We start from the raw sequence: 17,765 nt of genomic DNA, 5'->3' as shown, positions 1-17,765 counted from the left end.
AGAGGAGAGGAGAGGAGAGGAGAGGAGAGAGGAGAGGAGAGGAGTTATCTGGGTGTTTTGTGTGAGTGAATAAGATGATGAAGGAGCTGAAGGCTGGCTGGTGTCGCTCCTGGAAGGGCTCTTTTTCCAAAAGAGTGTAATTTAAAGCGCAGCGTGAGGTTGATGAGCTGAAATGGACGGATACAACAGAAGGTCAGAGCGACCGAGACTTCAACCAAGAGCAGAAAAAAAGCAAAAAGAACCATTTGGTGAAAGTGTTGGACCCTCTGTTTAAATATGACTTATGTTTTTTATCCCTGATTATTGACTTGCTTGGCAATAGAAAGAAGTCAACTGAATAATTGAAATTGCCTCAGCTTGATGCTAATCATCAATAATTTGCTCCAAGTCTTGAAAGCCAGTTGAAAAATCAAAAATTTGCCGCCACGGGTTGCTGGAGTAGAGCTGGAGTGGAATCACATGAAAACAACAGCAGAAATTTAAAATCCATGAACCGGCATTCAAAATGTTTGGCCCAGAAAAGAAACAGTTTGAAGTCATCGGCTTCCTGCGTCGGCAACAGTCGTCTCCAAGGAGACGAAAACCGCCATCATCACTTTGCATCAAAATGGTCACACAAGCAAAGTGCTGCTAGGAAAACCAGTTTACAGTTAGAGATGCAGTAGGAATCCAAACAACTGTCTCCTGCACACTGTAAATGAGACACCAGCTGGACTGGAACAGGATGAAATGAGTTCATTTGGTTCAGAACCAGACTGAAATTCTGCAGGAAGAACAAAGATGGACAAAAGGAAACTGGAGCAAATTGTCACATTGGTTGGAACATCTGGATAAATTGTTCCTCCTTCATCACCATGAGCGACGAGTGGCATCAGAACAACATTCACCCCAGGTTTATTCCACTTTAATCAAACTCCAGTCCGTTTGTCTATGAGGTCCGGTTCGTTTGTGGAGATGTGAATGTGAATCAAACTCTGGTCCGTCTACAAACCTCGGTCTCGGTTCTGTTGTTGTGAACTCTGGTACGATTTAAATGCATATGAACAACAAGCAGACCAGAGACTGCTCGAAAAGCAGGAAGTGGACTACAGCGCAGGGCATTCTGGGTAAATACAACAACAAAAAACACAAACATGCAAGTGGGAGAAACAGTTTGTGGTTTTCGCCAAAGACAAGAAAAAAAATCCTCCAGTCACTAAACGTTGACGCCACTCCATTTTATTAACATTTTGTGAAGGAGGAAGTTGCGCTCAGTGTCTTCCTCAGAGGTTTTCAGGTAATTTCCTTTAGTAGTCCTTGGTGCAGCGCCCCCACAGGCAAGGAGGTGAACAGGTTTCTGAACGGTTTGGGTTGGCAGTGTCAAAGTGAAGCACAGCAACTAAAAATGGAAAAAATGGAACAAATGTGTCAGTTTTTGGTCCTCAGAGGGTTGACTGACAACCCTCTGAGTGTTAGTCAAAGGACTAACAATTCTTCCAACAATCCAGGTCTAATTCAGTGATGATTGGTTTGTTTCAAGCATGATGGAGAAATAAAAGATCTATGGACACAACATGACGTCTGGATTTTACCCAACAGTCGTAATCTATAGGAAAGAGATTTATAGACATTATAAAGAAAAAGAGTCAGTACTCTAAATGTTGGTTCTTCACTTTCAGTGGGACATAACCTGAGAAAACTCCAAAATGTATTAAATTAATCCGACATACACAATAGAAATATTAAATATTTAAACATTAAAATTTTTCTTGTTGGTTATCTGAAAACAGTATGTTTGTCCTTTTCTTTGTTTGATATTCTCAAATATCAAATCAGCACATTTGTTTTTTCCCCCTTTAAAAATCAAAAAGCTGCACTTGAATGTGGAAGCATAAATTGCTCTTGATTATGATTTATGCCAGGTTTGGTCTCCAAGTTTCCCAGTTTGCAGGATTTAACATTTGGTGACGAGTTGCAATAAGTTTCACGTCTGGATCTGCAGAAGAAACCATGAACATTTTAAAAATGGTAATTTGTTTAAAATCCATTGTGCTTTGCAGAAACATGCTGGTTCATCTGCTTGTGTGAAGATAAGAATACAGATAAAGTGAAATATGTTTTTATGGCTTCGCTTCTCTTACACCGATGTGGCGACGCCTGAACTTATCTGGAAAATGTTTCCATCTCTCCTTTTGCATTTTAGTTTTTTTTTTTTTGTAAAGACCAAAAATCACCTCGAGTGATTGTAAAAACTTTTTTGCAAAACAGAGGAAGTTATTTTGATTTTTTCTGAAAGCATCAACTGTTTCTAATGCAATGTTTTAAAATATGTATAAAAACATTGATGGAAACACACTGCCATTAAATAATTAATGTGCTTTTTACCATTTAGTGCAACTTCTGGCTTATTGCATATTCTGTTATTGTTTGCAGAAATCCCAGATTTCTCCTTTATGCAGATGATACTGCAGCCAGATTAATGAGCAGCAGAGAAAAACCTGTAAAGAATCATAAAGACAGAGAAAGCAGATCTAAGATCTGTTTGCACTTCTTTCTTTCTTATTGAATCCATATTTCACTTTTAAACGTCTCTCAGAAGAAGCAGATCTGACTCATGCCCTCAGCTTCAGCTGCTGGTTTGGAGCCTTGAACTCCGACAACAAAAACCTGGACAGACCAAACTTCTCCACTTCAATGGAGGTTTTGAAAATCTTTTCAAAAATGTTTTCATTTCTCATTCATGTTCCTTTCATCTTTGTGTTGAACTCTCAAAGACCTGCAAGGGGAAAAGAATATTTTTCTTTTCACAGTAAAGAAAAAACACTTTGGCTGCATCTGCTGAAGGCGAAAGGACAAAGATGGAAGAGAAGATGTTTGGAGAGTTTTTCTACAGTCTGCTGTCCCTCACCATTCTGATTCCTGCTGGTTTCTGCCCTCCTTTCCAGTTTCTTTCCAACAGGACAACGCCACAAACACAGGGGCGCCAGCGGTTGTCCTGTTCCTGAAGCGTGACCGATTCACGTCTCTCCCTAGATGGCTCCATCTATTCTGATTACAGACTCCCCTCTGAGTGTTGGCCGTCTCCTCTCCGGGCGGGTAATGGGAACGCGATGGGAAATAGGAGCAGCCTCGTTACATTTCCTTTGTTAGTCGGAAAAGCAATCATCTCTGAGTGTGTTTGCTGCAATCAGCAGCGGTGGGGGCTGTGAACGTGTGGCTGTGATGGAAGTTTGGAGGCAAGGATGCAGAAACGGTTTGGAAATCTGAAACTGGAAGAATAAAGAGGTGGATGGAGGACGGCTGGATGAAAAGGAAGGAGAGTTTTATCAGACTTTTTCAGCCTTAGCGATGCGACAGGCTTGGCAGCCCGAGGCGGTCCACCATGAAGCCCCCTACCAGGAACAATCCCCTCCTGCCTTACATGTTTTCCTGTGGAGATAGACGCACACTGTACCTCCACCCGAACCTCCGTCTTCGCCACCAGCCTCCTCCTTCCTGCCACCCTCCGTCTCTTTGTACAGGATAATCCCTCCCCCACTCCCCAAATGCCACCGCTCAGTAGAAAGACATTTCCAAGAGGCAGTCGCTGCTGTCTGCTCACACAAAGGAGCGCGGCTCTGCACAGGCTCACACCAACACAGCAGACAAACACAAACAGACACAACTCGTCCCAAAAAGCAGATGGCAGCATCTGCCTTTCACAGATAATTAGACTCCAACCTTCCTCCTTTTTTGCCGTTTTCCCTCCATCCCGTCTTCTTTCCAACTTCGCATGTTTGCCATTAAGGCGGTTCATGCATCATTAACGGCCTTGGCGTTGTTGTTGTTTGCTCTCTCATTCCACGCTGCCTAATGTGAATCACAAGAAGGCAAAGACAGGGACTCGCAATGACTCATGTGAGGCTCATTGAGCAGAGCTGAGGGAAACTTAGAGCTCATATGGTGCAGATAAAGACGGAGGACCAGCCGACCCGACCAGACAAATCGCTGTTTGTCACCCAAAGTTTCCAGCTGAATCACCAGACCGCCTGAGGCCATAGAAACATTACTTTGTTTGAGGATAAAAATTATTAGCTCGACTTGGATGAGATGTCAACATGAGATGGTCCTGCTGCAGGGCATCCCCCATTAGCATGGAGCTGGTTTGTTGTTCATGAAGACAACAATGGTTTAAGCATCTCAACGGGTTTACAGTAAAATGTCCAGCAGCAAAAAGGTTCTGGGTTTGAATCCGTTCTGCAGCAGAGCCGGGCAGAAACTAGTTACAGTATTTCTACAGTGTTTACAGTATTTGAAGTATTTCTACTCTGGTATAAAATTTCTGGATTTTCTGTGACTGGTGCACAGTCGAGCCGAACTGATGAAATCATTTCTTGTTGTCGCAGCTCTGTGACGAAAATCGCATTATTTTATTTTCAACCTCATGAGGTTCTCCTCTTTCTTCTTGTCACAACCCAACAGGTGAACTTTTCACCTCCACTTACATACAAACTTGTGTGATTGGTCTGAGTTTCATTTGTTTACGTGGAAAACAGCTCAACACATCTTCCATGTTCCAGGCAGGACGGCTCGTCTGGTAGCACAGGCAGATTTCAGGAGCCATTTTTCAACTGCGTGTTTTTTGTTCTGTTATCGTGAAACATTATTTTTTTGAGCCTGTAAATGATCATTTCCTCTGAGCTTGTGAACTGAAGCAGTCGTCTCTCTCTGCCATGACGGGTGTGTTTACTGTGCTGTCGTAAATCACACACACGACCAAACACCACGACGTTACTGCAGCAGGACGGACAGGAGGTTTTAGTTTATGGCAAATAAAACCATTGGTGTTTGATCTTAAACATCCTGACCAAACACTTTTTCCTTGTGTCTAATTATCTTTAGCCAATCAGTCAACTGATCTCATTGATTTGACCCAGTAAGAATCGAGCAGGGCAGCCAGTGGGGTGGCGCTACGTGTGGCCCTCTGGGTAATGTAGTTAATGTTACTCACCATCAGCCAGATTCAACTGAACTGGTAGATTTATCAGAAGTTAAACACTGAAACAGCACCAGTTCACTTCCTCTGGACCCAGACTGAGCAGTTTCAGGCGGGTCAGGGTTCACACCTCCCCAAACGGACCGGACTTTCTGGACAAACGGACTGGAGTTTGATTAAAGTGAACTAAACAGAGCTGGTGTGAATTCAGCCTAAAACTCTCCAGAAGCCAATCTGATGAATTCAAACAGGATCAAATCTAATCGAAGCCACCAGGTTACCAGACCTGCAACCTGCAGAACGGAGCTTATGAAGAGAGACATTTAATAACCACCTAATATAATGAAACTTAATTTTCTTATTTCTCATCTCACAGTTGGACGCCCGGTCTATATGGACGTATTAAATGGATTTTTTAACTTGTACCACATTATTAACCTCTGTGTGAGATAATAACCTGAAATGAATGCAGAGCCTTTGTCCCACTTCACACAGTCATTTTTTATATCTTCTTAATGGTGGCATCGCCAGCTAATTAAAATCAGATGAGCAACATGGCATTTAAATATCAGAAATAAACTTCATATTTAAATATAAAATGTTTATTTTCATGGAAATCATCTTGTAAAATGACTTTTCTGCCGTTTTCACAGCTTTTCTAGTTTTGGTCCAACAGCCGTTGTATTTGGGTCAAACAGCATTAACCTTATTTTTACTGAGCATCAGGTCTAATCATCGCTCTCTGTCTGTCTGGGTCTGACATGTGCATGGAGCCGTTTCCCATTTCTGCATCCAACTCTGTCTCCTTTCGTGCTTGTCAAGATTAAAAGTTCATCGAGTCAAAAATGTTTCAGGCCAGGAAGGTGCAACTTGTGTTTTATTAATGAGCAGCTAAGAGGCTGCTGCAGGGCATCCCCCATTAGCATGGAGCTGGGTTTGTTAGCTGATCCGCATAAACAGGGCAGGATTCAAGCAGTTCAGAGACCAGAGCTGGAGCAAGAGAAGCAGCAGAGGTTAGGCAGCGCAGGTGAAGACGAGCAGAAAGGTGTGAGCCCTGAAAGACGGGGCAAAGGTCACAGAGAGCGGCGGAGAAAAGACAGGAGAATATTCCATTTCACAGGGAAGTCACAAGGGATTTGTGCAACCACTTAACACAAGACAAGTGTCTCCCCATGCACACACACACACACACACACACACACACACACACACCAAGCTCCCTAAAGGTATCTGTCTTTGTCTGCTCTCACTGAACACGCCCTGCATGGTGGCATCATCAGATGCTGCTGGTTCTCTGAATGAGGCCTCATTTCGGTCTGCAATCTTTACAAAATGTTTAAAAAAATCTACTTATAAAGCTTCAAATGGTTCAGAAGAAAAGCAATAAATTAAAAAGTCAATGGAGGATAATTTCTGTAAAACTTGAACTTAAATAGTGAAAGTGATATGAAGATCTGGGCAATAAATCAGTAACAATAAATATATCGCAGTAAAAACACATGAACAATAGCAATAGATAATACATCTGATAGGATATTCAGTAATTTATCTCAACTCTGATTATTATCTGTTTATCTCATCCATCTAGTTTAAATGAACAAATCAGATGTTGACATAAACATTTTGAATGAAAAGGAAAAGTTTGGAGAAAATGATGTATCCCTTCTGTCACAAATCAGTTCATTACAGCATTTTCAACTAAACATCAACCAACCATCATCCAGACAGAAAACCAGGCCGTGTGTGTGTGTGTGTGTGTGTGTGTGTGTGTGTGTGTGTGTGTGTGTGTGTGTGTGTGTGTGTGTGTGTGTGTGTGTGTGTTTGATCAGGATGTGAACCGATGAGCTGATTGATCCACAATCCTTTCTTAGCATCAACTTTTTTGACACGTGATCAAAACGACGACATCCTGGTCAAAGTGCTGAGATAAAAGCAGCGATAAAATTTAACGGCCAGTTAAAGCTATCAAGCTGTTTGCATTCATTTTTCCAGAGGTAAAAGGAAGCATGATAACTCTGCTGCAAACTGTTTGCTGCAGATATAAAATCTGTTCCTTCCTGCCATTAAAACTCTGCTGCTGGTTCTGTTGGTAAAAGAAAGAGCAGCACATTCAATAATGGACAACAAAAAGATGTCAAAATATTCACGTTAAAAAAGCAAAAACCAAACAGAACACATCATTACGTGATGCAGAAAGAGGCAGAGCAGGATCTCTGCTCAGTTCTTCCTGGTTTTCCAAACAAATTAAACTTCAGTTCATGTCCAACATTTTTAAACAACTAAGTTATTATAATTACACCTCAGTTATTTTTGCTCCATTTTTTTCTCTCCACAAATAATCGTTTTGTTTAGGATTGTAATTATTTTGCACACAAGTGAAAGTCTGAATATGTCTCTTATTCTGCTTCATTAAAGACAATTATTTAAAAAATGCATGAGTGCAGAACTTAGACTGTGTTGTGCAGCAAAACTGTTTAATTCTGTGATCAATAATTAGTTGGTTTTTAATAACTGATGATGAACATCAAAGAACATGTTGGATTTTTTCTCATTTTGAAGGGAAAATTTCAATAAATCTTTCTGGAAAAAGAAAACCCCATGTGCAAACATCCTTGAATTTTGGTTTTGTCCCGTTTTTTCAACCAAAACATCAACATGAGCAGCACACAGAAACCCTGACAGCCGCAGTACGTAGCTGGGAGAGCGAGGCGGAGGCCGGACGGTGACGCCAGCGTCTCCAGGTCGGGGATAACGCAGAAGGTCGGGGGCCGCCTGCTGCTCCCTGATGGCACAATTAGAGCTCCGCTACAGGAAAAACGTGAAACATGGTCTCCCCTCTCAACCAGAACATTGTTACACTAATTAATAACTTGGCTGCGTCAGAGCAGCTTTGGCACAGAAACTGCAGGAACATGAATAACAGCAGCAGCAGCAAACAGGAGGAAGGATTTCACTGAAGAAAATCCACAGCCTTTTAAGAAACGTATTCATGTGTCATATTACTCCTGCGGTAAACTGCATTTTAAAGTGTGCTAAAGTTTAAAGGCAGAGAAAGTCTGAAACCTGGATAGCTATCGTTAGCTTTAGCATGATGCACAGAGAAAACATGGCAGAACCCAGACTGACCCTGAGACCTGCGACCCAAACGTCTTCACTGATGTTACAGCAATTAAAACCTTCAACCAGTTATTTGATTGTTTCCACTCATATCTGTGTTTAAGCACTCAAAGTTTTCTAAAACATGCCTGGAAGAATCAAACCAACAGTCCAGGTTTGTTTCTGATGAGCGAATAATAACATGATGAAAACTCAAATAAACGCTGATTTTGTATCAATTCCCCTTTAACTGATACTGTTAAGCCTTTTGTTTATAAAACATAGTTTCATTTTATATACTAATTCAAAATGTCAGAACCCATGAAATAGCTTTAAAAGGGCAGTATTATGTATTTTCTGACACAAAATTCAATTTTACAGCATAATTAAATAACTATGTTGCCTTCAGTTGTTATAAAAATGCTGAATACACAAAATATCAAATGACATCAATATTTAACGCCTTGAAATTGGGCCTGTGTCTCTTTAAGAAGCTCCTGCTCTTTCTGAAACTCAGCCTTCAGGAAGTCTTGGCAACATGACTGCTCCATAATGAGCTCAGTAGCTCCACCAGGTGTTTGCTAATTGCTGCTGGCTAGTCTGAAGGAGCTGAGTGGCTGCTCTGAGAGGCAGAAGCTCTGAAAGATGGAAACTGCAGAGGAGGAGCTGCACCCCAAAGCCGGGCTAAGTCCACCCAGGTGTTTTGTGCAGCTGAAAGGTTGCCATGGAGATTAAAGGATTTCTCTGTGCAGCCTACTGTAAATTATTATTTATCACAAATCATAAAATGTATATAACTTGTCTGTAATTAGAGGCTTAAACTTTCTATATTAATTCACAAACTACAACTTGATCTGACTCCAGTCTTGATCCTGGACATTTTTACATCGTTTATTATTCTGACGTTTTCTGTTCAGTATTGTGTTCGTTTCAGTTTTCTCGCTCATCCTTTTTACTGCGTCAGTTTTGTATCCTGTCAGGACCCAGTTCTGCTCCTCTCACGGTCCGGTTGCTCCTGGTTTCTGCTGCTTATCCGACCCGGTTCCGGTTTGGTTTGGTTCTGTTTGGCGGTCAGACAGTGTTACACTTTTGTTTTGAATGAGATTCTTCTCATGCTCATCAAACCAACCCGAGATGTCACCACTTAAACCCTAAAATAAATCCTTTGTTCTGGCTCATAGTGGCTCCTTTTGGTCAGTTTCTCCCCTGCCAGTAAACAATCCAGTTTCCTTGACATTTTCTTCCTTCCATAATAAAACAACAAACATATAAATGTCCATAACTGGATAGAAATCCAAACGAACAGAATATAAAATGTTTTCTCCAGTGAGAAGCTGAGCTTATGGCTGCTGAAAGCCTTTACTCCTGAGTTTTGATCACAAACATCTCATGGCCTCCAGTCCTGCAGACAGCGATCCGTTTCCCTCCAACAGAAGCTTGTAAACCAGCAGCTGTTGCCACAGAAGGCTGAGCAGCTGATCAGTTCGGGAACGTCGTCATGACGCTCAGCATGTGAAGCCGATCACAAGTTTGTTTCTTTTTGCATCACATGAGACTATTTTAGGTTCAAAGCTGTTAAAAAAAGTATTGTGTGAAAGAAAAGTTGTCACCCATTCATGCATTTGCAAAAATATTCTTTGTTACAGCTAAAAATACCTGCAGTCAAACTCCTGATCTGAGGAGTTTAACGTTCATCTGCATCCTCTCAACATCCATCCATCTCCTCTCAACCTGGATTAATATTTTAACGCTTCAGACCATAATCATATCGCAGCTCCACAGTCTGAGCAGGATCCAGACTTTTCGTAAAACGGCCCATTAAGATGAACTTATGAGCTCATAAAACAGTTGAATGAACATGTGCCGCGCTGCAGAATGTGAGATGAAAAGAAATTACAGAGTAGCTGCACGTTTACAATCCTATTGGCTGAGATCTTCCACTGGGAGGAAGAGCTGCAGATTTCTCCTCACATGGAGTTCAGCCTCCTGCTGGGCGGGAAGGGAGGCTGGACAGAAACAACAAGACCGAACCCAACTGTCAGCCAACACTTTGAATTCACTTACATGTTTCATACGGATGGAACAATTAATCAGATTAATCATGATTTATCCATTATTGAAATTATTGAAATAATCATAAGCTAATCTAGTAATTGATTGATCGTTAACTGGAGCATACAGACTCAAAAATGGCAATTTACAAAAAAAAAAAAACATATTTAAAGCAGTAATTAAGCCAAAACTTTACAAAATATATAGATTTTGTAAAAAAAAAAAAAAAAAAAAAATCAGTCTTAGCTTCACTCAGTTCAGATTCACTAAATTTGAGCTGATTTAGTGAATCTGGACTGAGTGAAATAAAATGACTATTTTCTTATTCAAAGTTGGAATTGAATTATTTGTTTATATTCATATTTTAATGTTTTTCTAATATATAAAAAAGACTCCAGTGGTTAAGAAGAATGTGACAATTTTCTTTTCTGATTACTCGTCAGAATAACTTGATCAATTAATCGATTACTAGAATAATCAATGCTAGCAGTGCTAATGTTTTCTTTTATCCAGGACTGACAGGAAATGATCAAATGCTTTTTCCTAATAGTTTCAATGTTCTGACCTGAGAGGTTCAGAATCCTCTGACTCCCAAAAAACGGCGTTTTATTAGGAATATTTTTTTAGTTATTTGCATTTAAAATGAACAAATTTCACTTCTTTTGCAGCAAAACAAGCAGAAAACTTTAGAAATGCATCCCATCTTTAGCAGGAAGTAAAAGCAGGCATTCATCTTTCTGTTTCTCTTCTCAGGTTGTGAAATTGAGGAGCGTCCCCCTGAGGCCCCCTGCTGACTGATAACAAGCACTGCGTGGGAGCTCAATGAGTGTGTGCTGCTAACCAGCGCTCCACCTGTGTGTGTGTGTGTGTGTGTGTGTGTGTGTGTGTGTGTGTGTGTGTGTGTGTGTGTGTGTGTGTGTGTGTGTGTGTGTGTGGCACCATGCTGTGGACGGTGCTGCTGGCTCTGCTGGTGCTTCTCCTGCTGCAGACTCAGCTCTCTGTTTGCTTAAGGGATCTGCGCAGCGGGGGGTCCGTTTCGCCTCTTCACTCTCCTCCTCCATCCTCTTCCTCCCCCTCCTCAGCATCATCATCCTCCTCCTCTTACAACGCTACCCAGCAGCGGCTGCCCGGAGCTATTATCATTGGCGTGCGGAAAGGCGGCACCAGGGCCCTGCTGGAGATGCTCAACCTGCACCCGGACGTGGAGGTGGCGAAGGCCGAGGTAAAACTGTCACAGAAGAGCAAAACTGACCGAATCAATCAGGGTTTGTGAAGCATATCGTCAACTTTTACCCATCATAAAGAAAATTCAGAATCTCCAGAAATTTTACTGGACAGTACATCTGTTTGACTGAAACTTTTGCATTCTTTGGGTGGTTTAAGGATGATGTGTAACTTTGACTCACATTTTAGATTAAACATATGGCAGAAAAATCTGAGGCTGTTTTCACACCTGATAGTTGATAGACTCGGTTTGTTTAGGGACCAAATATGCAACATTTGTTCCATTTCCAGCTGCTGGTTCTTTCTCTCTGCTCTGAGTCAAATCAACCAAAACATTAGAGCAACCTGTTCCCCTCCTCGCCTGTGGGGGCGCTGCACCAAGAACCACTGAAGGAAACGACACAAAAACCTCTGAAAACACTGAGAGCAACTTCCTTCCTCACGAACGTAAACAAAAATGTAGTGGCATCAAATTGTAGCAGCTGTAGGATTTCTCTTTTGTTTTTGGTACAAGACCACGGGTCATTTCTCCTGCTAGCGCTAGGCTAGCATGTTTGTTTTGGTGGCATTTACCCAGAATGCTCAGCCCTGTTGTCCACTTCCTGTTTTTGGAGCGTTCTCTGGTCCGCTTGGCGTTCACATATGCATCCGAACTGAATGAGGGTTCACTTCAACTGAACTGAGACCAAGGTTTTTAAGTGGACCAGAGTTCAATTATTTGGTTCATATCAGATTTGATTATTCGTTCCTACTTTCACGAGCAAACCAGACTTTCTAGACAAACTGGAGTTCTGTTAAAATAGACTGCATAGAGTTGGTGTGAATGCATCCTTAGACTGATTTATAGCATCAGAGTATTTAGAGTAAAATGTTGCTTTCAAAGACAATGATTACGAGTATCTGAACCAGCCTGAATAAAATCAACTGTGCTTAGACAGTCAGTCAGAAAGAGCTCCCTCTTGTGGTTTGCAGACATAAGCACCGTAGGAAAATGTTCCAGTACACTCGGGGTGTCCAAAATGAGGCCTGGGGACCATTTCTGGTAGGGCTCTCTAATTAAAAAATTGCCAAAATGTAGAAAAAAGTGAAGAAAACTACAAACAAATTACTTCTTAACTTCTTCAAATGGAAAATGTAAGTAATCAGGTTCTAGGTGTCTTTGTTGTTTGGTTTTCTCCTGGGTTTGCATTTTTTATCTTTAGTTTCTGTTTGGATTTTTCATAATTAATGATTAATCATCATTAATTATGATTAATCGTGTCAGCCGTAGTTTGTTGATTCTTCATTTTTAAACCTTTCCCAGGTCCACTACTTCAACGTGGAGGAACATTTCCGCCGGGGTCTGGCCTGGTACCGAGCCCAGATGCCCTTCACCCTGCCGGGCCAGCTGACGGTGGAGAAGACCCCCGGCTACTTCGCGGCCCCCCAGGTTCCAGTTCGGGTGTGGGACATGAACCCGGCCGTCCGGCTGCTGCTCATCGTCAGGGACCCGGCGGAGAGGCTGGTCTCCGACTACACCCAGGTCCTCCACAACCGCCTAACGCAGCACAAGCCCTACCAGCCGCTGGAGGAGCTGCTGCTCCACAAGGGCCACATCAACCACGGCTACAAGGCGCTGCAGAGGAGCCTGTACCACCTGCACCTGGCCCGCTGGCTGGAGGTCTTCCCCCTGGAGCAGATCCACGTGGTGGATGGCGACGCGCTCATTCGGGACCCGTTCCCGGAGCTGAGGAAGGCGGAGCGGTTCCTGGACCTTCCACCCAGGATAAACCCCAGCAACTTTTACTTCAACACCACCAAAGGCTTCTACTGCCTCCTGTCCGCTGGACATGATAAGTGCCTGGACGAGTCCAAAGGCCGACCACACGCTCCGCTGAGCACGCAGGCCTTGAAGAAGCTCTGCCGGTTCTTCAGGAAGCCCAACAAACGCTTCTTTGAGATGGTGGGAAGGTCGTTCTCCTGGTGCTGATGAAACTGTCGGGGACAGACGGAGAGGGAAACTGTTTCTGATGGCAGATGATGTTTTTCTAAATACCTTCTCAGGTATAAATGAGCTGCACTCACGTGGAAGTGACTGAAAATGTGGTGGATTAAACCCGAACCAAGCCGGTGCCTCTTCAGGAACAACGAAGCTACAACAGCTGTGCCATTAAAGAGCTCAGAGCAACATGTTGGCTCAGTTCACGGACAGGAGCTGAGCAGATGGCTGCCATGTTTGATTGTTGCACTAATGACCAAATTGCATTAAAAGTCAATCAGTGTAAATATTCTCAGTTCAGAAGCTTTCGCTCTCATTTCTAAACTGCTGTACAAAAATGTTTGCTTTGTGAAACGCTTCGTTTCTCATCAGCTGCTTTTGTTTCCGTTTATTAGAAAATCTTAGTAAAGACAGATAGTCTTGTAAAAGTATTCTTACCTTTACAACTTTTCACATTTTGTCATATTACAACCAAAAACCCGACTCTATTTTATAAGCTACAGGACTAAACGCAACATTTTGAAGTGGAATAAAATAATTTCTAAAAAATATTACTAGAAATTTTACAAAGTGCGGCATGGATTTGTATCCATTGTCTTTTATATCAGTAAACCTAAATAAAATCCAGTGCAAATTTTCCCATTCAGAAGTCGCCTAAAATCCATTTGTGAGAAATTTAGCATCAGATTAATTTACATGTGAGTTTAGAGACCAGCTTTTTGGCCTGAACTCTAAAAATCACAAAAAGAAAACTCAACGTTTGGTACAAAATCTACGAGACACAGGAAGCATACAGAAAAACGTTCTTTAATCAGATGAGACCAAAACTAAACTTTCAGGCTAACATGCAAACAGCAGAAAACTGACAGTTCACATCCGACCCCAACACCACAGCAGCTGCACTGTAAAACTGTACAATTTGAAATGAAACGACATTCTAAAAGACTCATGATTATCAATGAAATGTTTTTTTGCTAGAATGAGGCGGTTTTGCAAATCTACAAAGGAAACACTTTCTCACATCACACATGGTTATACTACTGACGAAAAAGACGAAGAAGAAGACAACAGGAAGTGGACGATGATATCGATCCGTCTTGTTTCTTATTTCTGACAGTCACAGAAAAAATCTCAGCATGTCATTGTTCATAAAGCGTTGTGTCATTCAAAGTGTTGGATCCAAAGCTCTTTCTCAGAAATCCCTAAACATCGCATGAATACATAGCCATGTATTTCAAATTGATTTAAATAAAAAATGTGAAAACGATGAATTCTTTTACTCCACTTCAGAAATGTGCTCCTTTATGTTGGTCTTTCTCCTGACATCCCAGTGAAACGCACTGAAGTTTGTCATCACAACATGACAAAATGTGACAAAGGTACCGATACTTTAGAACTGCACTGTGTATATATATTAAATTTCTAGCCTTTTTATAACGGCACATTTTCATTTACTTTACAAGTGAAGCCCAACATGGTGTTATTGTTGATATCTGTAGTTTTTTTCCTAATGTCCTAATAAATGCATTCAGACTTTCCTTCTGTCTCCTGCCTGAGTGCAGAGATCAGCTTTAAAGGGTTTGAACACATCAAACATAAATGAGCAAACGGGAAAACCTGAAGAAGACGTTCGCTGTCAGAGACTCGGTCTTTACATCCAGGATCAAAGCCAGCTCCGTTTCATCACCGACGTTTTCCTGATAGGAAATTAAATCACCACCGACTGAAAGCAACAGCTGCAGGTCAGCAGATGAGTTCACTCCGTCTCTTCATTCAACCTCCAGCCATGTTTACTTCAGATAACAGTAAGAAAATAAGCACAGATGGTTTAGCTATCCACTAGTTAAGGACATGGTGCCTTTTTGTAAGATTTTCATGATCCTAAAGTCAGCTGCTTTGTTACTGTTAATGTTTTTCTTTGGTTAAAATCACAAGACTTTGAAGAAAGCAGTTTCTGCACCGTGAGGAAAACGGAGCAGAATCAGAGCTGAAGGCTGACCTCCGCCTGCCTCCCTTCCACCGCTCCCAGGAGGAACCAGAAACACGGAGACAAAGACGGGCAGGGCGAAGGATGGAGACATAAACAGATTATTCTTTGAAGACGTGAACAGCCTTTCATGTCTCCTCTGGTTAGGAGGACAACATGGCCAAAGTCACTTCAATCACAAGGTAACTTCACTTCAACAGTTCAACTTCATGAGTTTGAAGAAGCTTCTTTGCCAACTTTGTGCTGACCTGAGAGTGAATCTCACACTCAGTTTCACTTTAAAAAGTCAGGATGAACAGACAAAAAGGTTCCCTTTCCATGTCAGTGCTACGGCGTATTGAGACCAATCTGTCCACACCCATATGTCTGGATCTGGAACGTTTCATGGTGTCGAGTGGGGAATCACATGAGGAACCATGTGATTCTTACTGTGTTTGTTGGCCCAAACAATTCAAACAATTACTGAAAGCAATTTTTATATGCAAAAACTAAACTGAACTATTTTAATCAGAAAGAGTAACTGGGAGGCTGGAGCCAAACAACTAAAACCAGATAGAGACCTGAAAATAACGTGCAAAAATAAATATCAACCACAATGTATTTACCTGCCAAATCATAACATGGAGGAAAATATTGGAAAATACAAGACAATAAAGAAATGGGAACATTTCTGAAAGAAGGTAAAGTTTTGTTTCCCTGGATTTCAGTGTGTTTTGTTATATTTGAAATCCTTAAAATGATTTTTTTCCTGAATGTTTGCTTCGTCTAACATGTTTCTTCACCTGTTTTCTTTCTCGCTCTGCGTTTGTGCCTCAGTTCTGGCTTCTGGTTCTGCAGACTTCAGCTGCAAAACATGGACGCTTTCGGTTGTTTATTTTAAAAAATGTAAAACAGGATTTTACCTGGGAGGTTTGGCACACAAACAGGTAACAGATACAAAAATAATCAGGAACCAGAGAATCGATCAGGGAACATTTCAAACACGGATGCAAGTTGCACCCAAAGGTTTTACGGTTTTCCTCATCAGCTTTGCATTTGGCCTACATCAATCCCTGCATGTCAGGCTGAAAATGAAAACAATATGAAAAGATGTTCAGGATTTGGTACAGCATGCATTAAACATGAGTCTTCCAGGTGAATCACCAAGTATGTGGGAAAAAAACCTTGAATTATTGAAAGAATGTTTCACAAATAAATGCAGCTAATTTATTTTACAGTGAATAATATCAGCAAAATGTTTTTAGAAATAACTATAAATAAAAAAAAAGTTCATGGCTACAAACATAAAAGTTTGATTTAAAAAAAAAAGTCCTGTAAACATTTCCTGGGGAAAATGTTAGCTTCTCTAAGCTAAGAGGAATTTAGGATTGATTTGTTTCAGACAGAACTCAGATTTTTTTCTGAGTTCAGGATTCATCCAGACGGTTCAGAGGAAAAACTCCAAAAACATCACAAGGAATCCTGTTTCCCAAACCGCCTTCATCTGTTTGCTGACCTTTTCTGACAGGTTAGGAACATGCAGTTGGTTCACATTAGCATGCATTGGTGAGATTTAAACTTAAATGAAGATAAAGTCTCTGAACATAAAGACAGAACAGAAATGATCAGAAAAACATCTTCTAAATTACAATAAAATGACATCATGAATCTCTTCTGATGAGGTTTGGAGCCTCATCAGCATTAATATCCTCATAATCTCATAATCTCTCCTGGTAATTTATGAGTCAAGTCAAATTTATTTGTATCACATTTCAGCAACAAGGCAGTAAACAATAAAAAACTAAACCTTTACATGCAGTGGAATAGCAATGAATACTAATGAGAATCTGGAATACAAATTAATATTAACTGTTCGAGTTTATATTAAATCGAAGGCAATTCTATTTTTTTCTTGTTATTTTTACTATAATTTAAAATAACTCTGTGCTTCAATATTTTTGACGTTTTCCAGAAGTTGCTTTTTTTTTATTTTACTGTTAAATATATTAAACTTACAGAGCGTTTTTCCAGTTTCCCCCTGATGTGACCAGAGGAAGGAAAACAGTTTGTAACTTCAGTTTTGTAAAAGTTCTACAAATAAACTTATTTGCTGTCATAAAACCAACGCTTACAGTGCGCCCTCTGGTGGCTACTGCTGACATGCCAGCTCTTTACTACATGCTGCGCATACGGGCGCCACCCTGGAGGGGGCGCCAAAGCGATGGGGGAAAATTATTTCTAATCGGCATTTTCTGTATTAACAGTTTGTGTAAATAGATAAAGATTTTTACTCTCTATATTTCCAATCAGCTGAAGTTAAATCTTAAAAAATGCTAATGACTTTTTCTCCTGAAGTCCTAGAAAATGATCAACAGACAGCAAAAGGCAACACAAACAGCGGTGCTGCCCTTCAAGGACCAGCAGGTGGCTTAAATAAAGCAAAGGGCGAGAACTAAAGAGCAAGACGAATCGCTCAGCCTCGGATTCCAGACATC

The 17,765-nt window shown here is 41.1% G+C and overlaps 1 protein-coding gene across 1 annotated transcript in view; it reads left to right on the top strand.

The window, feature by feature from the left end:
* hs3st1l2 (heparan sulfate (glucosamine) 3-O-sulfotransferase 1-like 2) overlaps nt 1-16,532 on the top strand; it is a 36,756-nt gene extending 20,224 nt beyond the window's left edge. Inside the window, exons 2-3 of the mRNA XM_015047118.1 lie at nt 10,856-11,324; nt 12,630-16,532. Of these exons, the coding sequence (XP_014902604.1) occupies nt 11,043-11,324; nt 12,630-13,295 (948 nt within the window). The 5' untranslated portion in view covers nt 10,856-11,042 and the 3' untranslated portion in view covers nt 13,296-16,532. The remainder of the gene's footprint in view (nt 1-10,855; nt 11,325-12,629) is intronic.
* Nucleotides 16,533-17,765: the final 1,233 nt, after the last annotated feature.

The sequence above is a fragment of the Poecilia latipinna genome, unplaced genomic scaffold, assembly GCF_001443285.1.
Source record: "Poecilia latipinna isolate Pla-1442-1.1 unplaced genomic scaffold, P_latipinna-1.0 Scaffold808, whole genome shotgun sequence".
In the NCBI taxonomy this organism is placed as follows: Eukaryota; Metazoa; Chordata; class Actinopteri; order Cyprinodontiformes; family Poeciliidae; genus Poecilia; species Poecilia latipinna.
This window is presented reverse-complemented; position numbering and strand designations above follow the sequence as displayed.